The 21,908-nt window shown below is 42.3% G+C and overlaps 3 protein-coding genes across 9 annotated transcripts in view; 1 reads left to right on the top strand and 2 right to left on the bottom strand.

The window, feature by feature from the left end:
• Positions 1-3,319: 3,319 nt before the first annotated feature.
• Positions 3,320-11,802, bottom strand: prr16 (proline rich 16). Of its 3 annotated transcripts, none has more exons than XM_089119946.1 (5): positions 11,714-11,802; positions 7,395-7,502; positions 6,813-7,140; positions 4,632-5,217; positions 3,320-3,899 (listed from the first exon to the last, which is right to left on the bottom strand). In XM_089119946.1, exons 3-4 carry the CDS (start codon positions 6,939-6,941, stop codon positions 4,735-4,737), a joined length of 612 nt encoding a protein of 203 aa, XP_088976072.1. In that variant the 5' UTR covers positions 6,942-7,140; positions 7,395-7,502; positions 11,714-11,802; the 3' UTR covers positions 3,320-3,899; positions 4,632-4,734. The 3 variants fall into 3 exon arrangements, with proteins under 3 accessions (XP_088976072.1, XP_088976073.1, XP_039522157.2); XM_089119947.1 differs by having other exon boundaries at positions 3,320-3,946; XM_039666223.2 differs by lacking the exon at positions 11,714-11,802 and having other exon boundaries at positions 7,395-7,733.
• On the top strand, positions 10,824-20,615 carry hsd17b4 (hydroxysteroid (17-beta) dehydrogenase 4). Its single transcript, XM_039666214.2, has 24 exons — positions 10,824-11,005; positions 11,430-11,483; positions 11,573-11,680; positions 11,763-11,822; positions 13,058-13,079; positions 13,157-13,203; positions 13,782-13,866; positions 14,149-14,336; positions 15,442-15,533; positions 15,669-15,693; positions 15,897-16,025; positions 16,217-16,308; positions 16,703-16,933; positions 17,144-17,195; positions 17,279-17,350; positions 17,625-17,728; positions 17,842-17,907; positions 18,566-18,635; positions 18,799-18,905; positions 19,217-19,303; positions 19,376-19,465; positions 19,565-19,703; positions 20,164-20,291; positions 20,433-20,615. Exons 1-24 carry the CDS (start codon positions 10,948-10,950, stop codon positions 20,520-20,522), a joined length of 2,196 nt encoding a protein of 731 aa, XP_039522148.2. The 5' UTR covers positions 10,824-10,947; the 3' UTR covers positions 20,523-20,615.
• dmxl1 (Dmx like 1) overlaps positions 20,615-21,908 on the bottom strand; it is a 45,423-nt gene continuing 44,129 nt past the window's right edge. For all 5 annotated transcript variants that reach the window (XM_039666204.2, XM_039666205.2, XM_039666206.2 and 2 more), the window contains one exon: positions 20,615-21,503. In XM_039666204.2, coding sequence (XP_039522138.2) covers positions 21,282-21,503 — 222 coding nt within the window. In that variant the 3' untranslated portion in view covers positions 20,615-21,281. The remainder of the gene's footprint in view (positions 21,504-21,908) is intronic.

Here is a 21,908-nt window from a genome sequence, read left to right on the forward strand (position 1 = left end):
CACACTCAATCTTTTCAGCAGCTCAGGGAATCGGGAATCTCCTGAACGAGACACTTTTAAACGGGTGTAAAGATCAAAGCCCGGCGCTTATAAAGACCTTCAGGTTTGGATCTCAACGAGATGCAGATGTGAGCCGTCGCTCTAACGACTTTAATCCGCATCATAACGAGATGTTGCTCCGCAGGGACACCAGCTTCTAGTAACACACAGGACATATTAAAAACATCGCAACCTCACCGCACTGTAAAACACCAGACACTTTCTCCTCACACACACACACACACACACACACACACACTGAAGCTGGTGATGGCAAAACCAAGCACAAAATAGCCACATCACAATTTACAAAAGCATGATTTATGACAAAAAGTCAAAAATATGACATAAAAAGACTGACATAGAAATTCACAATTCTACTTTCTATTTCATAACTACAACTCAGTGTGTCATAATTTATGATTTACTGTGCCAGTTTCAAGCTAATTATTGTGACTTTTTTGTCATAATTTCTACTTTTTATCTAATTTTGACACATCATAATTATGACTTAGTATGTCAATTTTGACTTGAGCTTATAAATATGACTTAGTATATTATAATAATGATTTATCAAGAGATCCTGATCAAAGTGCAGATCCTGCATGTGTCGCCTTCTCCACCTCCGCTTGCTCAGTTGGGGACATTCAATTTATCATTTCATTCAATATTCATCAGTATTATTGATCTCCTGCACTGACACTATTATACCAGAACTGAACTGAGCTGGACGATGACATCACGGTTTACTCCAGAGTGGCTGAATATATATATATATAAATAAACTAAATTAATAACTATTTTACATGTATTACTATTTTTTACTGTAATAGCACTGTATAAATAAAGGAGAGGAGATGATGATGATGATGATGATGATGATGGAATATTCAATAAATCTTTGACTAACAGCATCACACACACATGTGGGCTGTTGTGTTTGTTGAAGCTGTAAACATCGTCTCGGTTTGTGAGATCTCAGCGGGTTCACTTTACTGCTCTCCTGAGACGTGGCAGAGAGTGTGTGTGAGCGACTTCTCTTAAACCATAACAGTGTGTGTGTGTGTGTGTGTGTGTGTGTGTGTGTGTGAGAGACAGAGAGTGGGTTTGAGTGTAAGAGAGAGTGTGTGTGAGCGACTTCTCTTAAACCATAACAGTGTGTGTGTGTGTGTGTGTGTGTGTGTGTGTGTGTGTGTGTGTGTGTGTGTGTGAGAGACAGAGAGTGGGTTTGAGTGTAAGAGAGAGTGTGTGTGTGTGTGTGTGTGCGGTGCGCGTGAGCAAGTGTGTGAGAGACTGTTTGTGTTTGTGTGAGAGTGTGTGTGTGTAGTTCCTGTGCCGGTGTTCTGACAATTCATGCTACCCATCGAGATTTCCTACTTATCGGTTATGCGCATGTGCAGACTCACAGTTTTTTTTTTTTTTTTTTACAAAAGGTACATTTTCCTGTTATAATGTATAATTTCCCTTTAAAAATCCTTACTACCATATGAATATGTGTACGGTCAGCCAGCTGAAAAGGAATAACTGAAAGTTTCAGTTACTATAAGAAAAGGTGTACTTTGACAAGTCAAACATGAATATTTTATGATAATTTTTACTTTTCACACCGTTTTAAAAATAAAAACAGTAGTCTACAGTATACAGTAGCTACTCATAACTTAGAATTGTATTAGAATTGTATTTCATACGACTTTAATCGGCATTCTGTGATCAATTCGCGCTACGGTAGCATTTTTCGACAAGGCAGCAAAAATCGACAGAACACCGGTTCTGTTCACTCACTGTAGTGTGTCCTGATGTTTGTACTCCACATGTTGATTCTGTCTTGTGTTTCATGAGCCGAAGCCAAACCTGTGTTTGTCCCGAGTGTGTGATGATGACTATGATCATGAAGATTCTCTGACCGCTGGAATCCTGATGCGAGACGAGAACTTACGAGATCATGACCTGTGAACAGAGAAGCGTGGTCAATCACACACACACACACATTTTCTGCGTGTTTCTGATTTTATGATCACTAACTCTCATCACAACACATGATTTGAGGAATCATTCAAACACACTCGGCTTTAACACTTTAAACACACTCAGCTGGGAAGGTCCCGTTCCTCGTGATCCCATGTTTCAAACTTTATTTAGTGTGTAATGTTGTTGTTAGAGTATACATAATTAATATCTGTAAAATTATAAAGCTCAAAGTTCAATGCCAAGCGAGATATTTTATTGAACAGAAGTAGCCTACATCGAACGGCCCGTTTGGACTACATCCCTCTACTTCCTTCTTTAATGACGTCAGTAGAACAGTTTCTTGACTAGCTTCCGCTCACAGGAACGCTCCCTCAACTCCCTCAACATAACTTACTGTGTTTACTCAGCTCTTACGCTGATTTTCTGAAGTAAAACTGACGGTTCATCTTTTGTGTGTGATGTAGAATAAACTTTATTAAACTCACCAGTATATGTTTGATCATCATTCGGACCTGGTCCGAAACAGCAGGCTTGTAGGCTATTAAAGTCCCCGTGAAATCAAAATTGAACCTATTTACTTTGTTAGCGCATATTACTAGTCTTGTGGTGAACAATTAATCCGTGCAAGTAAATATATATTAAAAAAATGTTTTACCTTGGTAATCTTTAATCAAAATCTGAAAAGTTACTTCCGGTCTGGAACGGTTGATGACGTAGGTTTCACAGTTTGGGTGGGGAAACGCTTAACCACTCCCCTCAAACCGTTAGTTTGCTGTGAGCGAGAGATGGAGAGGAAGGAGCGCTAGAGTAAAACCCTGCCCTCTGTTCAATATTCCGTTTCACTTGGAAATACGTCACAGCACTGGAGAAAAATCGTTTGCAACTTCCGGTTCACGGGGACTTTAATAAATAATGGATACATACAAGCAGATGACAAATAAGATATAATAAACGTAATTGAACTAGTAAACTATACCTGTTCCATCTCTATACAGACTCTGTAGACATTATTGTCCGACTGGAAATGAACACCGTTACTGAGAGTTTCTGATATTATCGTCATTGAGCGCGAGCTCGTGAAGCTCCGCCCCCTGTGCCGGCAGCAGCAGCTCATTTGCATTTAAAGGGCACACACTCACACAGCGTGTTTTTCTGAGCCCCAAAAAATGACAATTTAAACATGCTGTAAAAAATTATCTGTTGGGCATTTAGAGCTGAAACTTCACACACACATTCTGGGGACATCAGAGACTTATTTTACATCTTGTGAAAAGTTGCATAATACGGGACCCTTAATAAACACACATTCAGATGCAGATCGCTTCATGTTTTTATTTGGTACATAAATACATTTTCCATCATATACTGTGTGACATCTTTAAAATCATTTTATAAAATATCAAAAATATGCTTTTTATATTTGAAGGTTTTCTTTACAAAAACACAAATAAGGTCTTTACGAACTGAAACCTCAGTTGTGATGTTCTAATGGCAGCGTTTAACTGTATCGTGAGCCGCGTGACACACTCCGATCCGGCTGGACATCTCACACACACACACACACACACACACTCCAGTCCGCGTTACACACTCCGATCCGACTGGACATCACACACACACACACACACACACACACACACACTCCAGTCCGCGTTACACACTCCGATCCGGCTGGACATCACACACACACACTCCTTTGGTTTTCTGGACTAGCATGGCTCCATCAGTCTCACGGCTCTTGTTAAAGGCTCTCGGAGCGGCTCTGAGGAGAGGGAGTGTTCTCATCTGAGTCCTCTTCCTCCGACGCTCTGTCCTCCGGCTCGCTTCTGTCAGAAACCCAGCGCTCGCTGAACGCCACGCAATGAAGTGAAGATGATCAGCGTACGACACGCCTGGGGGAAACAAGAGAATCACATCTGCTGAACTCAACACATCAAGCCTGGAGAACAAGAGGAAGAGGAGGAGGAGGAGGAGGAGGAGGAAAGACACTGTAAGATCCACTAGCACATCGTCTCAATAATGAGAATGTTTTAGTGACATCATCATCATCATCATCAATATTCTTATTGCTCCAAACCAATCTGACTTCTGACCTGTAATGCTCCTGAATCATCATCACAATCATAATCATACACTGTTTTTCTCCATTCTGTCACTGAGACTGTCTGTTTAGTTATGGACATTTAATATTCATCAGTATTATTGATCTCCTGCACTGACACTATTATACCACAACTGAACTGAGCTGGACGATGACATCACGGTTTACTCCAGAGCGGCTGAATATATACATATATATATATATGAACTAAAATAATAACTTAATTACAACAGAAATGAACATCACTGAACTGACTTCAGCTGGACTGTGACGATATTCTCTTCCAGACACACACACACACACACACACTCTTAAAGCTGCTCTGACACACAACAGCGCTGTATAAATAGAGTTGAATTCATTCCATTTTATCATTCTTCAAACATTATGAGAATGTACTTTTTAAATGTTTTTTAAAAATATATGATTTATGATTTCGATCATAAATCATGGGCTAATTTTATTTGTGGGTGAACTATCCCTTCGATAAATGGTGTTTGCATGAGATTCTGAAAGCTCTTACCGTTGGAGATGTGTGTTTCTCTCGTCTCTCCGTCCGCTGCTCTCCAAACAAAAGAAAACCATGAAGAAAAGTGCAAACTCAGTTGTTCTGGACTCGGTCTGCGTCAAACGGTGGTGCTGGTGGACTTGCGTAAGATGGTCTTCTGTGGTTTCTGCGAGGGGAACGCGCGGTTCTGATGGACGGGACTCGGCGCGGGGTCCATCAGTTCCGCGTGTAAGTGCAGATCCGTGCTGTTCATGTCGTACTGCAGATCACAGTCCGGGCAGTACCCGTGATACTGGACCTTCTCGCTGAAGCGGACCCGTTCCCTCGTGGTCTGAGGACAGCGGCTCGCGGGAGGCTTCTCTCTGCTAGCGACTCCGTTCCTCATCAGCGTCCCGTTAGCCGTGGACCGGGCCGCCAGACCGGGTCTCTTCAGGGCCGCCAGGACAGCGGGGGACACCGGCACCGTCTCCTCGGGGTAGATCTTGACGCTGGAGGCGGTGGTGCTGCTGGAGCTGCTGTTCAGCGTGTCGGTCTTCGAACTGTCCGTCAGCTCCTCTTCCAGATGCAGATCCGACGTCAGGCAGTCGATCTCCTGAACCACCTGAGGAACACGAGTCAGACGTCAACGACCCATCTCAGCAACGACCATTAACTGTAGACCCGATATAGACTGGCTATGAGTGACCCACTTCTGGCAAAAATAACCTTGAATTTGGTAAACTTGCAAAAGAAACTGGCGATATAGGTGAAGAGCAAAGGTCCTAACGCTGAGCCTTGAGGAACTCCACACTGAACTCTTCATTTACTGCTCCAAACTGATGACGATCTGAACTGTGCTAATGTGATTACGTTATTGTTTAGCCTATTTAAAAGAGTGTTGTGAAAGTGACATGTTTCCTTATATAACAGCAACAATGAATGAATGAAATCAGTTTCTTTCTGTCTGACCGTCTCCAGGTGAATGTTAGTGTCTCATGACCTCTTATGTTCAGCTAAAGGACATGAAGCTGCAAGTGTTTTCCTTTCATTTCATCCAAAGCGAGAACATGAACGACTCCAGTGCTGCCATAACACATTTATAGTACAGTACTGAAGAATTAATGTGTGTGTGTTTCCACAAATACAGTAGACATCACGATCCAAACATTTCAGACTCTGTGCTAATTCGACACTATTCTCCAATTCTACACAAATATCAATATATACCAACAATAACTCAAGTCTACATGTACTGTAATTATGTTTAACTTTATCCATGTACATTCAGCACTCACATAAAGCTGTTTATGTGTATGTGTATTCACTGTATACGATATATGAAGAGTTAGGGTTAGTGCCATTTGAAATTTTCTTCTAAAATGATCATTTTTATCAAGCTTGTATATTTAAGTTCAGTAATTTCACTTAAATGGCAATGAAGATTACCTATTAATTGTCATTTAAGTGAAATTACTGAACTTAAATACACAAGCTTGATAAAAATGGTCATTCTAGAACAAAATTTCAAATGGCATTTAGAGGCTTTTGCATCTGAACTCTTCATAATCACATCTGTATGTGTCGGAAGTATGTGTGTGTGTGTGTGTGTGTGTGTGTGTGTGTGTGTGTATACACACATGTAAATATATATATATTGTCAAGTCAAGTATATTTATATAGCGCTTTTCACAATATAGATTTCATCAAAGCAGCTTCACAGTAACACGACTGTTCTTTCTCAGTGTAAAAACATCCACGTCTGGTATTAATGATGATTGGTTAATTAATTAGAATACAACACAAAGACAACACATATTTGTATATATATATATATATATAGCAAATCTATATGTACGCACAGCGATATAAAGTATATGCTATCTGCATCCAGTGCTCTAGTGAAACGCGATATAGTTGGATAAAGAGCATCTGATTTCCCCAATGCTCCTCTTGTGAAGCTGACTGAGTAACTAATGCTTGTTAAAGTCTGTCAGACCCAGTTCACTCATGAATAACGAAAAACAACAACAACCGTAGACGAGTGAATGACAGCTGTCAGTGAGACGAACAGCACGCGAATCGATTCTTTGATTCTGACTCACACGAGTGAACCCGTGTCGAGTAAATGTCATGTTTACAAAAGGCCTCGACGGACACGAGCATCATCACACATCTCATCTTCGTCCTCTTCATCATCATCATCGCAGTGTCACGCACCTCTTTGAGCTCCTTCGCCACATCCTTCAGGTCTCCTAAGATGTTCTCCAGATCCTTCACGATGCCCCTGATCTGTCGTTTGACTCGAACTTTATTGACGCCTCCGTCCGCGTCCGCGCTCCCGGACATCCTCGGAACCCGAACCGGACCCGGACCCGGTCACCCGAACCTGTGCTGTGCAGCCAGTCCTCTCATGGCGATCACACATGTTAATGTTCGCATGTTTTCTTACAGAGATGCAGAAGAATCTCGAGCAGCTCGTCCCGGTGAACACGCGCATGCGCAGTCCGCACACAAACACTGACGGAAACCACCAACCTCATGAATCCTGAATAATACAGAGTGGATATTAGATATGATCTGTTATGATTCAGTGCTCATCTGACATGTACATTGCAGCAGCTCACAATGGATTAATTAACGCCTTATTAATTCGTGTTTAAGAGACAGGAAAACAATTTTATTTATTAATTTTATTAATTATTTATTAATTATTAATTTTTATTATTTATATAATTTTTATGTATTTATTTATTAATCACACATTAAGTCGGTATTCTCTGACAGATGAAAGAGGTGCACCTGTTTATTCCACTGAGGGGTACGGTACGGTACGGGTCGGGTCGGGTCGGGTACACCATGACTGCGTTTCCACCGCCAACAGTACCCTTACTTGATAGGCGTGGTATGCTGCGAAAGTGCGAAGAAAGCGACATAGTAAACAATAATGGATGACAGACAGCAGATCTTGTTCTTGCTTCTCGGCATGTTTGTCACTAGAAACAAGCGCTGGGCTGGCATTAGGCGTTTCCAAGAAGCCAACGCAAAGTCCGACTCAGGAGATGATCCCGAGGACGCGAGTCCAGTAATGCTGTTAATGGAACAGCGCGTTCTTGAACACGGCACTCTGCTCGCTCTGGTTATCTCTGTTACTCTATGTTCATTTTAGGCAACAATAAAACGAAATATGTTATAAAACACCACTCTGCTACTTTTCGATTTCATTTCAATACTTTGTAAACATTCTAAAGCACACAAATGTGGTTCAGGCAACGCATATCCTATTGATTATCACTACATGTAGTAGCCTATGTAACGTTAGACTATATTTATAAAAAAAATAAATATAAAACAACTCTGCCTCTTTTCGTTTAAATTTAAAAATATTAAACATATTCCAGGCAATATGTAATGTAATGTATTGCATATCCCATTGGCACGAATGTTGCAATAAACAACATTACAGATGATCTCGTAGGCTAATACAATAAAAAAAAATGACAAAACGATCTCTTTTTGTTGATTTTCAGTTTTATCAATAATAGCCATAAAAGGTACAAAAAGATAAACAGTAAAGCTTAAATAACATCAAGAAACAATTCAGTCAGTCAAAATTCAGCGCTCAAAGATATGAAACTTCACGTAGCCTTCTGCCAAAACTATTGGCCAGGGAACGAATTATAGATTCACGAGACCAAAGATCACCTGTTTCACAGGTTTATACAAGACGAACTATATCTCATGTTTAACCACTACAGAGACGTCCGAGTCAGCGGCAAACATCAGAACGACTAGCCGAGGAAAGGCTGTTCCAGGCGGGGGACACGAGCGCGAGCGTCCGGTGATCGATTGGAATGGATCTCAGTCAAATTATCATAAATCTACAAATAAACCACAGATTTGATCTTTAAAAAACTACTTTCTCGCCTGAAAAACTCTTAAAACTACATTTCGTGACACAATAACAGTAGCACGCGCGAGTGCCGATACTCTGTCCACCAATCAGCGTTCTGCAGTGAGTCTAGCTCCACCTTTTAGTACCCTTTCACTGTGCTAGGTACCCCAACGGAAGGGTACCCAAAAGGTGGTACGGTACGGTTCGGCTTCTTGAAATACAATGAAGTAATAAAATGAACAAAATGAAGATCTAAATATTTATTTAATAACCTTGATGTTGGTTTGACAAATCCAGGTCTGAAATTTTAAAAATGTTACTAGCATGTTTTAACATGTTTGCTAAAAGGTTTAACGCATTGTTAACATTGTAGCATGTTGCAAGCATGTTTAAGATGGCGTTGACATGATTTACATATTGTTAACATGTTGCTAATAAGATTAGCATGTTGCCAACATGTTGATAGCATGAATTAGCATATTATAAATTTTTAAAGTTTTAGCAGCATGTTGTTCTTTAGGATAGTCAGCTAAAGAACATTGGTAGCTTAAATGCTGTATAAGTCTTATTATTCTAAAGTTTTGACCCCTCAATGAAAGTAATTTCCACTGAAACCAGAAGACACATCATCAGAGCCATTGATCTCGGTGAAGCCGCAGTTTCCTCGTAACCTCTACCGTGAAACAGACTTCATTCGCCCCAATAGATACAGTCGGCAACGCGTCATAGTTGGGGGGCGTGGTCGGCGTGGGGGAAAGCAGCGCGACCATCCTATGTATTTGAATGACAAAAATGTCATATTGCGAGTCATTTATGCCTGCCGACCGGCAACGATACATTGCAAATTTAACTGTAATAGGTTATGATTGCCCTTATTTAATTAAAAACTGGGCCAATGACCCAACCAAATGGCCGGAGGTGTCGTTTCCAGACTATTATATCTGGTTGAATCTTCAGGTAAGACATCGCGGAAGCTACCGGCAACACAAGCCTGTAACTCAATCAACTTGCGTATAAGTTACTATAAGTCCATAAAACCATGTCACTTACCAATTGTACGTATGCTTCACTCCAAACTATTAATCCTTTTGTAAAACGGTGATCAAAGTAGTCGCTACGAAGTTGCAGAGGGACTTTGCTGACAGTTATCCGAATTCTCACAGACTGCAGTCTGATAACCTTCAGCTGATAACGCTAATAACATCCCTTATGAAAAACAACTAAAGGAATCTTGTAGTATTTTAGGACAAACTATTATAGTAACGTTAATCCTATAGGAATACTATAGTATTTTGGGACATAGCCTAGAAGTATAGGTATTAATGAACATCACAGAAGTATTATACACTACTATAGAATACTAATAGCCATAGGATTACTATAGTTCTTTTTCGTAAGGGACGTAACGTCAGACAAATCTGGCCCACTGCCTAATACGAGTTAAACATCTACTACTATATCACACAGGGACCTCTACTCACACAGTAATCTAATAAGATATGATTAATTTTGCCATTTTGTCCTCCTATCCGGTTCTGCATGTATGTAAGAAAGGCTGTAGAACTTCAATTTGTAATTTGTTAGTTTATTGGTGGTACAGAAAACGACACCGCAACCCTTCGGCATGATTGTCCCATGTATTTCAATGAGCGCCAAGGCAATGATTTCCCCCACGGGCTAAATTCACACCACGTGACGGGGCGTTCCCGGGGGCGTTCCCAGACCAACCGACTGTATCTATGGAAGCATATTTACATTTTTTGAATAATTCGCTATGTGTGAACAAGTGACCAATTTCAGCATTTTCAAGTTTATAATGTAGGGGGCGGAGCTTCAGATTCTAGAGAGCATTTGATTGGACAGTGCAGACTGCAGAGTGGAAAAAAAAAGAAAAATCGAAATCCCTGATCCATATTTGCAGAAGTGAGAGATTGTGACTTTTGAACGCTTATCTACTAAAGTGAGTTTTGTCATTGTTTTGGACCACACTAGCTTATAGATAACAATAAAGCTGACAGTCATACTAAAAGCCAAAAAACGTCCCTTTTGATTTCATGTGGACTTTGAATAGTAGCTCAAGCCAACATAATAATATATTCAAATATATGCAAATATTCCTCACAGCAAGCAGAGCAGAACATTTCGTACCAGTTATTTTAACCATTAGGATGCTATTAAAGTTTTTTATTAATATTTTTTTATTATGATTATATACAGAGACATTCTCTGTTATATATTCGAATATTAATCACAATAAACAGCGCGGACAAATGAGTGTCACGTGCCGCTGTTTGGTGGAGTGAACACGCGAGCACCTGGTTGGCTGTTATTGGGTGACGTCAGCGCTCCGGAAGTAGGGCAAAAGTCACGGCGGAGTGTTTCACAGCAGATCCGAAGACTTTCACACTGATCGCTCCCGAGAAACATCATCATCATCATAAACAAAAATATCATCTAAACATGCCTGTGCCTTTGTCTTTCGACGGTCGAGTGGTGCTGGTGACGGGTGCCGGCGGAGGTCAGTTTTAGCTTCATAAACTCACGCGTTTCTGCAAATACATGCAAGTATGTTAATGCAAAGTTCACTAACAGAGAGATGCCGTTATTAGTGCAGAAATATAATGAGTAAATGCATCAGACAAACGCTTCCCGAGAGGGTTTACAGCAGGAAACAGAGTATAATAATTCTGTTTTATAATCCTTATTTTATAGTGAAAGTTACTGCTGGTACGTGAATATAAATGTGCAATATTTATGAACATGCATTATTGTGGGTATTAAATTGAGTTTAAAGGCTTTTATAAACGCTGAAGCGTGTTGTTTGGCAGTGAATCAGCGGTTCTGAGTCGATCAAAGTGCAAACAGCCGATAAGACTGAGTGACTGATGCCCTCATGCTGATATTCATAAATCATGTTCATCATCCTGTGTGTTTTTGTGCAGGTCTGGGGAGGGAATATGCGCTGGCGTTCGGGAAGAGAGGAGCCGCTGTCATCGGTGATCGGATCTCTAAACGATTCAGTTCAAATGAGTCGATGCTTATGATTCGTTTCCTAGAGCTGTGTTTTCTGTCCTCTTTCCCACAGTCAATGATCTGGGAGGAGATATTAAAGGAGGAGGCCGGAGTTCTGCGGCTGCGGATCGAGTTGTGGAGGAGATCAGAGCTAACGGAGGGAAAGCCGTGGCCAACTACGGTAACTAACGACTCACCTGTCAATCAATCTCACCTGTCCTGACTCCTGATGTAGATCCTGATCCTGTCTCCTCACCTCACAGATTCAGTGGAGGACGGAGAGAAGCTCATACAGACGGCGCTGGATGCGTTCGGACGAATAGGTGACCGAGTTTATTATTCATAATCTATAGAGTTTCACAGCGCTGGTTCCCGAGGTATTTGTCCATTCATTTCTCCTGACCTATAGGGATTTAAAAGAGAAAAAAAAGTTTTGTTTAAAGCATCACAATCCATGAAACAAACCAACCGGCTACGAGGAGAATCTCAACACTGTTTAAAATCAAACACATCTAGCATTCATTACCAATGACATCATCAAATAATAAAACGATGGAGAAATAAAACCGTTCATACGTCATCCTCAGTGGAAGTGGGCGGAGCTAAAGAGCTCGTAGCGACTCTGATTGGTTGAATTCTGTACAGAATCATGGGTACGGTTAATTCAGCTGTTAAACATGATTATTATAAAAACTAGTTGAAATAAAGCGAACAGACGGCTTCATATTACGCTGATTAACAACCTTTAGGTAAAGGTTTATACGGAGGCGTATTGCATTCACTTGAAGAAAAAAAATCTACTCTGTTTTTCTGAATTAACGAGTTAATTTTTCATGAGAAAAAAAAAAGTTTTTGCTCTGTTTTTCTGAATTAATGAGTTAATTTTTCATGAGAAAAAAATTTTGCTCTGTTTTTTTGAATTAATGAGTTAATTTTTCATGAGAAAAAAAAAGTTTTTGCTCTGTTTTTCTGAATTAACGAGTTAATTTTTCATGAGAAAAAAATTTGCTCTGTTTTTCTGAATTAATGAGTTAATTTTTCATGAGAAAAAAAATTTTGCTCTGTTTTTCTGAATTAATGAGTTAATTTTTCATGAGAAAAAAATTTGCTCTGTTTTTCTGAATTAACGAGTTAATTTTTCATGAGAAAAAAATTCTTGCTCTGTTTTTCTGAATTAATGAGTTAATTTTTAATGGAATTTTTTTTTGCTCTGTTTTTCTGAATTAATGAGTTAATTTTTCATGAGAAAATTTATTTTTGCTGTTTTTCTGAATTAACTCATTAATTCAGAAAAACAGAGCAAAAAAAATTCCATTAAAAATTAACTCATTAATTCAGAAAAACAGAGCAAAAAAATTTTTCTCATGAAAAATTAACTCGTTAGACAGAAAAACAGAGTAGATTTTTTTTCTTCAAGTGAATGCAATACGCCTCCGTAGGTTTATAAGTTTCCCTGTGGAGAAGACGAATCCCCTCGTCTCAGTGAAACGCTCATGTTGAAGGAGCAGATTTCAGAGTAGATGCGCTGATGTGTGTGTGTGTGTGTGTTGTTTTGCAGATGTCGTGGTGAATAACGCCGGGTAAGTGGATGACTCTGATCTCTGACTGTCTGAGAGCGAGCGGCGTGAGTTGTAAATCTCCTCTGCTGTTTCTGAAGGATCCTGCGGGACCGATCGTTCGCTCGGACCAGCGACACGGACTGGGGTACGTGACAAACATCCAGTCTCGACTCAAAGCAGCTTCACAGTAATGAACTAAACCAATGAGCAAACTTCATCAGATAATGAGGAATCAGAGTCAGTGTGAATCTTGAATCAATGTTGCAAAATACGTCAATTAGTTAAAGTCCCCCTGTGGTGTAAATCCAGCGTTTAATGTGTGTGTGTGGTGTGTTTAATCCGCTTTAACCGTGTGTGCGTTGATAAGTGGACAGCATTGCTGAGTATTTCCTCCTTAAAACTGCAGTGAACCAAAGACAGTCTCAAAAACACACTTTGGTGTTTCTGACGTCACAAACCACCTTGTAACCAATCAGATCAACGTGTGATCGACAACTAGTGGATCTAACCGCACATACTAAATGAGGCGAGGGTGTCGAGTTACATTCAAGATATTTTAAGGAATAATGGAAAAAAACATTTAAATATGTCATTTTGCTGATCCGAGATAAGCTGATTGGCTACAGCGGGACTTTAACGAGTTGAGTTGAGCTGATGTGTCTGTGTTTAGTGTGTTGGAATTGTTTGTGGTTGTGATGAAGCTGACTGAAGCGTGTGTTTCAGACCTGATTCACCGTGTGCATCTGAGAGGCTCGTTCCTCGTCACGAGAGCCGCCTGGAACCACATGAAGAACCAGAAGTTCGGGAGGTACGGAGACCCGCAGTGTTCAACCTTCCCGTCTCTCTTCTGAATCAACACGTTTAAATTATATTAAGCCTTAAAGTTGTGCATAACTAACCCTAACACTAACACTAGAGTGACAGGTGTATTGCCGCTGTTAGCATCACCTCAGCTAGTCACCAGCACATGATGCACACTGACCATACAGTATGATTTGGATTCGAGAGAGCGGAAGGTGACGTCACGGACACTACGCCAGTGTTGGACACACACCTGAACATGTGATGTTTTCCTGGCGTCTGTGCGCAGGATCATCATGACGTCGTCCGCGGCGGGAATCTACGGGAACTTCGGGCAGGCGAACTACAGCGCGGCGAAGCTGGGTCTGCTGGGTCTGTCCAACACACTGGCCATCGAAGGCCAGAAGTACAACGTCCACTGCAACACGGTGGCGCCGACCGCGGGATCCCGGCTCACCGAGACTGTCATGCCTCCAGGTGCTGAGCCAATCACGCGAGAGTGACGTCATCACGTGAGCGCAGGGCTGCACAATCATCAGAATATCGATTATTCCCGCGAAATTGCAATTATGATGATCACAATTCACTTTGAATGATGTTTGTCACTTTGAAGTATTGTCCACCTTTTTTAACATACGAATAATATTTTAACATAACTAATTCTGATAAATAAACAGTAGGTCTATGATGTAAAGCTATTCAATGTCAGTCCCAAACTATTAATTCAATGTTGGTATGAGCACCGCAACTCTAAACACTCGCAGAATAATGGAAGTGGACCTTTTTTTGTAATCGTGGCTTTGAATGATTACGTGATTGTGGCATTCGTAATCGTGTTTAGAAATGAGATTAATTGTGCAGCCCTTCGCAAGAGTGATGTCATCGGGTGAGAGTGACATCATCAGGTGTGAGTGAGGTGTGAGTGACGTCATTAGGTAAGAGTGAGGTGTGAGTGATGTCATCAGGTGTGAGTGAGGTTTGAGTGACGTCATTAGGTAAGAGTGAGGTGTGAGTGATGTCATCAGGTGAGAGTGACGTCATCAGGTGAGAGTGAGGTTTGAGTGATGTCATCAGGTGAGAGTGACGTCATCAGGTGTGAGTGAGGTGTGAGTGATGTCATCAGGTTTGAGTGATGTCATCAGGTGAGAGTGACGTCATCAGGTGAGAGTGAGGTTTGAGTGATGTCATCAGGTGAGAGTGACGTCATCAGGTGTGAGTGAGGTGTGAGTGATGTCATCAGGTGTGAGTGAGGTGTGAGTGATGTCATCCGGTGTGAGTGATGTCATCAGGTGAGAGTGAGGTGTGAGTGATGTCATCGGGTGAGAGTGAGTGTGAGTGATGTCATCAGGTGAGAGTGAGGTGTGAGTGATGTCATCAGGTGAGAGTGAGTGTGAGTGATGTCATCAGGTGAGAGTGAGTGTGAGTGATGTCATCAGGTGAGAGTGAGGTGTGAGTGATGTCATCGGGTGAGAGTGAGTGTGAGTGATGTCATCAGGTGAGAGTGATGTCATGATCGTGTGTGTGTGTGTGTGTGTGTGTGTGTGTGTGTGTGTGGAGCGCACTGACCGCTCTGCTCCTTCAGATCTGCTGGAGTCGCTGAAGGCGGAGTACGTGGCGCCGCTGGTGCTCTGGTTGAGTCACGAGTCGTGTCGGGAGAACGGGGGCCTGTTCGAGGTGTGCGTCACATGATCAATCTGCGTACTGTACACATGTTAGAAAATGTAAAAGTTTATCCATCATCTCTAGTGTTCTTGGTGTTTCTGCATGAAACTCTTCAGCTGTGTGTGTGTGTGTGTGTGTGTGTTTCAGGTCGGCGCGGGCTGGATCGGGAAATGTAAGTTGAGCTGTGAAACTCCTGATCTCTGTGGGAGAAGATCAGCTTCAGATCCTCGGATCGACCCGTGACTCACGCTAACGCCTTTATGCAGATCCTTTACATAATCTGCTCATATATACGTCTATATTTAGAGCCGTTTAGACTTAACATCATCACTCGTCCTCACACACACATGTACTGATGTGTGTGTGTGTGTGTAGTGCGCTGGGAGAGGACTCTGGGTCGAACGGTGCGTCAGAAGAACGAGATCATGACGCCGGAGGCTGTGAGAGACTCTTGGAACGAGATCTGTGACTTTACTGACGCCACTAAACCCGCCAGCATTCAGGGTAACCACACACACACACACACACACACACACACACACACACACACACACACGCTACAGCTGTTAGCCAATCAAACGCTGAGAACGCTCAGCATGTGCCTGTCACAGAGGTGACCGTACCTGTCGGACTGCTCCCGGTGTTCTCAGCTGTAATGAACATCTGTGTGTGTGTGTGTGTGTGTGTTCCTCAAGAGTCTCTGCAGACGCTGGTGGAGGTTCTGTCCAAAGTGGATTCTGGACGAGGAATCGGAACCAATCCGACCGCAGCCGCAGCGACTAACCCTGTGAGAAACATCAACACACACAATTATAGTTGCATTATTTATCCAATTGGAATTCAGAAAACAGGAATCAAGGGAGAATTTACTTTATAAATCTGAGAAAACGACACCGTAAAAAATGTAATTTTGAAGCCTTGCCAACAGAATGAAAGCCTGTTAACACACACACACACACACATAACAGCTCTGAGATTTAGAATTGCAGTTTTAAAAGTTTTCTTAAAGTAAATTGTTAAAATTTTCAGTAAAAATACACACCTGTGTAAACATGTATGCATAAACAGGCAAATGATAACAAAAAAATAATTTTTTTTTTTACAAACAAGGCCGCGCTATTGAGTCTGAAAAATGAGTGCTCTCAATCAGGTCCAGTGAGATGTGCTGTGGTGTTTTGCAGTCGGAGGCCGTGGGACACACTCTCCCAGAGATCAGCTTCTCCTACACACACATGAACTGTATCCTGTACGCGCTGGGAGTGGGAATGTCCACCGGAGAGCCGGATCACCTGCGCTTCCTGTACGAGGGGTCCCAGGACTTCTGCTGTCTGCCCACATTCAGCGTGATCGTGGCCCAGAGCGCCATGACCCAACTCGGCAGCGTCCCGGGCCTCCAGATCGACTTCAGCAGGGTGAGTGTGTGTGTGTGTGTGTGCAGAGTGAACAGCAACGGTCCCAGTGCTGAGCCTTGTGGTACGCCATATTGAACTTTTGATTGAGTGTGTGTGTCCTCAGTGATGTCATCAGTGTGTGTGTCCTCAGTGATGTCATCAGTGTGTGTCCTCAGTGATGACATCAGTGTGTGTGTCCTCAGTGATGTCATCAGTGTGTGTGTCTTTCAGCTTCTGCACGGAGAGCAATATCTGGAGGTGTTCAAACCACTGCCCACATCAGGTGATCATCAGCACACACACACACTTCTCCTCACACACACTCACACACTCCTCATGTGTTGCTGAAGGTGTGTGTCTCCTCAGGGACGCTGACGTCACGGGCCGTGGTCGCAGATGTTCTGGATAAAGGGTCCGGGATGATCGTTCTCCTCGACGGTGAGAAACATCATCAGTGTGAATCACACACACACACACACACACACACACACACACACACACACACACACATGTTTGGGTTCAGCAATAAAGTCTAAACTAAAGCTGTGTTTATCTGATCAAAAATACAGTACAACAGTGAAATATTATTGTAATGGAAATCGGCTGATTTTATTTTATAAAATAAAATAATTTAAAGCGTCCTTTGAAGCTCAAGCCTTTAAAAAAATCATTCCGTGTTTGACCTGTGTGTGTGTGTGTGTGTGTGTTTCAGTTCATACGTACAGTGGTGGAGAGCTGGTGTGTTATAATCAGTTCTCGTTGTTCGTGGTCGGCGCTGGAGGGTTCGGTGGGAAGAGGACGTCCCAGAAGGCCGTGGTGAATATCACGTCACACACACACACACACACACACACACACACTGAAGCTGCGCTCAGTCACACACAGGCATTGATTCCCCAGTGTGTGTGTGTGTGTGTGTGTTGGTTCAGGTCACGGCTCCTCTTCCGGATAGACCCGCTGACGCCGTGATCGTGGAGCAAACGTCTCGAGATCAGGTGACGTCTCGCCGCATCACTCACGCTTTCATGCTAAAAACATAACTGATGTTCTCCTGTCTACATGTGTGTGTGTGTGTGTGTGTGTGTGTGTGAGACTTCAGGACCCAGAGGAACAGCTCATTTACTCCATATAGAGATATAAGCCCATCTGGAGTCATAGACATATACACTAGACGTCACCTTGGATACGGCAGTTCATTGGAACGAATGCGTCAATAGAGCCGCCATCTTGAAACAGGGGAGCCCCTCCACTTTAATGCATCAGACAGGTCTAACGCAAATAAAATCACCATAAATCATCATGAATGCGATTTTTCTTGTTTTTTTGGTTTGTTCCAACGGTCAGACATGTGTTTATCATTGATTCCAGAAAGAAAGAAAAAAAATTTAATTTATTTTTTTTTTTTTAAACATTCTTCCTAGTTCAGATTTCATCCGTGAACATCATACGCTGCACAAAAGTCCGCCACCATCAATGAACTCGACGTAAAGGCAGAGATAGCAGCGTTACCTAGCAACTTCCTATGACAAGACCCCTGTTCCAAGATGGCGGCGGTTTTGACGCATGCTTAGAATGCGTGAGGGACGGATGGGTGAAATCGATCCACAGTGACTGAACGAGTGTGTGTGTGTGTGTGTGTGTGTGTGTGTGCAGGCGGCGCTGTACCGGCTGAGCGGAGACTGGAACCCGCTGCACATCGACCCCAGCTTCGCCGCTCTGGGAGGTACAGCATTAATAAGATATTCCAGATTAATATGCAGTAGCGCTCCAGTCCACACATCTGCAAACACACACACACACACACATCTAGAGCAGTCCAATACCATGAGATATGATGATGATGATGATATGAGACTCACACACTCCCGCCGCTGACCGACCCGCAGGCTTCCAGACGCCGATCCTCCACGGCTTGTGTTCCTTCGGTTTCGCCGCTCGCCACGTTCTCAAGCGCTACGCCGGAAATGATGTTTCCAGATTCAAGTCCATCAAGGTAAAGCAGCGAGACCTGACGCTTTATCACACACACACACACACACACACACCACACCACAGTTCGGGGTCGGGGAGATACTGAGTGTGTCTGAAAGAGTCTCTTCTGCTCACCAAAGCTGCGTTTATCTGATCATAAATACAGTAAAACAGTGAAATATTATTATAATGTAAATCATCTGTTCTCTATGTGAATATACAGTAAAGTGTAATTTATTCCTGTGATTTCCAGCATCATTACTCCAGTCTTCAGTGTCACATGACCCTTCAGAAATCACTCTAATGTGTGTGTGTGTGTGTGTGTGTGTTCAGGTGCGTTTCGTGAAGCCGGTGTTTCCAGGACAGGCTCTGCAGACGGAGATGTGGAAGCAGGAGAACAGGATCCACATCCAGTGTACGGTGAGCAAACGCTCCTATCCCAGAATCCTGTGTGCCGCTGAACTCTGGTTCTGATGTCTGCTGCTTTTCCAGGTCAAGGAGACGGGAGCCGTGGTTCTGGCGGGAGCGTACATCGATTTACACGCACCGGTGGAGGCGTCAGTCAGCGGCGGGACGCCACAGGCACGTACACACACACACACTGACTCACACACACACTGACTCACACACACACTGTTAAAGACTCACAGAACTAAACGATGCTCATGTTCTGTCACACAGACTAATGTTCTGCAGAGCGACCTGGTGTTTGCTGAGATTGAGCGCAGGGTCAAAGGTCAAGGTCAGGAGCTGGTGAAGAAGGTCAACGCAGTTCTGGCCTGGGAGATCATGAAGGACGGGGAGAGCGCCAGACACTGGAGTGAGTGTGTGTGTGTGTGTGTGAGAGAGAGTTAAAACTAAATAAACAAATTGACATGTTATATATTGAATAAGTTTATTAAAATAAATAAAAATGAATTACAATAAAGAAATAATGAACTAAATAAAAATATTAAAATAATTAAAACAAGGAAGAAATAAAAAGTAAGATTTAAATAAATAATAAAAATAAATGAACTAAATAAATCAAAATTAACAAATAATGTATTAAGATTATATATATATATATATATATAAAAATAATAATGTATTAGCTATAACTTTAAACAAAAAAATAAATTAAATAATAAAAAATAAGATTAAAACTAAAACATTGTTCAAATAAAAAAACATTGAATAAAAATCAAGGAATAATAAATTAACATTAAACTGAAAAGTAAAAAGTCAATAAAATAAGTGTTCAAATAAAGAAAAGACATTTTAATGTGTGTTTTTGTCAGCGCTGGATCTGAAGACGGGTCACGGCGCTCTGACCCGAGGGGTCACCGGAGGTCAAGCTGACGTGACCTTCACTGTGGCGGATCAGGACTTCATGGACGTGGTGACGGGGAAACTGAACCCACAGAAGGTACTGGACACACACACACACACACACACACACACACACACACACACACACACACACACACACACACACACACACACACACACACACACACACACACACACACTCCTAAAGTAGAGTTCCTCCAACACTGTTTCTCCACAGGCCTTCTTCTCCGGGAAGCTGAAGGTCAAAGGGAACGTCATGTTGAGCCAGAAGCTGGAGGCCGTCCTGAAGGACTACGCCAAACTCTGAGATCATCGCCAGCGCTAACGCTAACGAGCGCCGCTCATTAACCACTGACGCTTCTAATCACACCCAATCATTAATAAACCCCGAGGCACAGGCTGCATTGAGTCATTTATTTCCTCTTTACAGTCATGTATATTACAGGTCTCTTCATACTCGTTATAAAATTAAATTCATTTGCGTATATATTCACATTTGAGAGGTTAAAGGTCAGAAAGCAGGATCACGGGGAGAGAACGACCTCATCGGGTAAAAGGAGGAAGACCGCAGGTCAAAGAAAAGCCTAAAAATAAACCCTGAACAACGTTCCTAAAAACAAACGTCTGCAGAAGCTGCGATGATGATGATTATAAATACGCTTTATATTTCTCATATGTACATCTGAAATAAAAGCTGCTGTGATCTGGATTCGTTAATTACACTGGAATGATGCGGATCTACAGACTCACACACTCGAAATACTGCTGATCAGAGTAATGTACAATACCTTCCATATGTTCCACACACACACACACACACACTGACGCCAGACGAGAGGTCGTAGAAATATAAGGACACTTATCACTACAGTTAGCTAGAGCACGATCACAACAGCTGGGCTAGTTAAGGCTCGACTGAGATATACACGTGTCAGATTAGCAGTGTGCTTGAAGACGTCCCTCATGATGACACGTGTGTGTGTGTGTGTGTGTGTGTGTGTGTGTGTTCTGCCAGCGTCTCTCTCTCGTATTGCTTGGCTTACCGTGTGCAAAGAAAGTCATTGTGCTACATGATAAACTTGACGTCGTTCCTGGCGGTGCCGTACGCGCTCGTGGCGTCGGGGAGAACGCGCATCTTCATGGTGCCGTCGGCGCCGCAGGAGAACACCTGATTGGCCGGCGCCGTCTCGACCTGCATAACGCCCGTGCCGAGGTTGCGGAAGAGCGACTGTCTGGCGTGTTCGCTGGCGAAGCTGTGCAGGAGCGTCTGGGTCGACATGCTCCACACCTGCGGGAGCATACAAAATAAAAAAATTTGCAATATTTTATATAAAATATATATTTTCAAAACCTGGGCGAAACTAAAAATGCACACAAAAAAATCAAAGCACAAAATCTGAATTGGTTGTGTTTAAAATTTTAGGTTGAGACCTCAAAAAATGAGCTTTCAGTAAGATTTAGTTTGGGCGCAGTACCGAACGCATCCACTAGACTCCATTACGGCCCATATAAGGGCGCCTCCATTTCCAAATGCGTTTTGACTGATATGAACCATTCAGACCTTTTTTCTAAAATCATTGAATGGAGGCTATCTTTTGAAAGGGTTTCTACCCTTCTTTCATGATTTTTCATGTTTAGCACAATTTCAAAATAAAGGTCTAAACACACCTCAGGAGTATGAAGATATTCTTGT

This window comes from Pimephales promelas, chromosome 14 (genome assembly GCF_988280905.1).
Source record: "Pimephales promelas chromosome 14, fPimPro1.hap1.1, whole genome shotgun sequence".
NCBI lineage: Eukaryota > Metazoa > Chordata > Actinopteri > Cypriniformes > Leuciscidae > Pimephales > Pimephales promelas.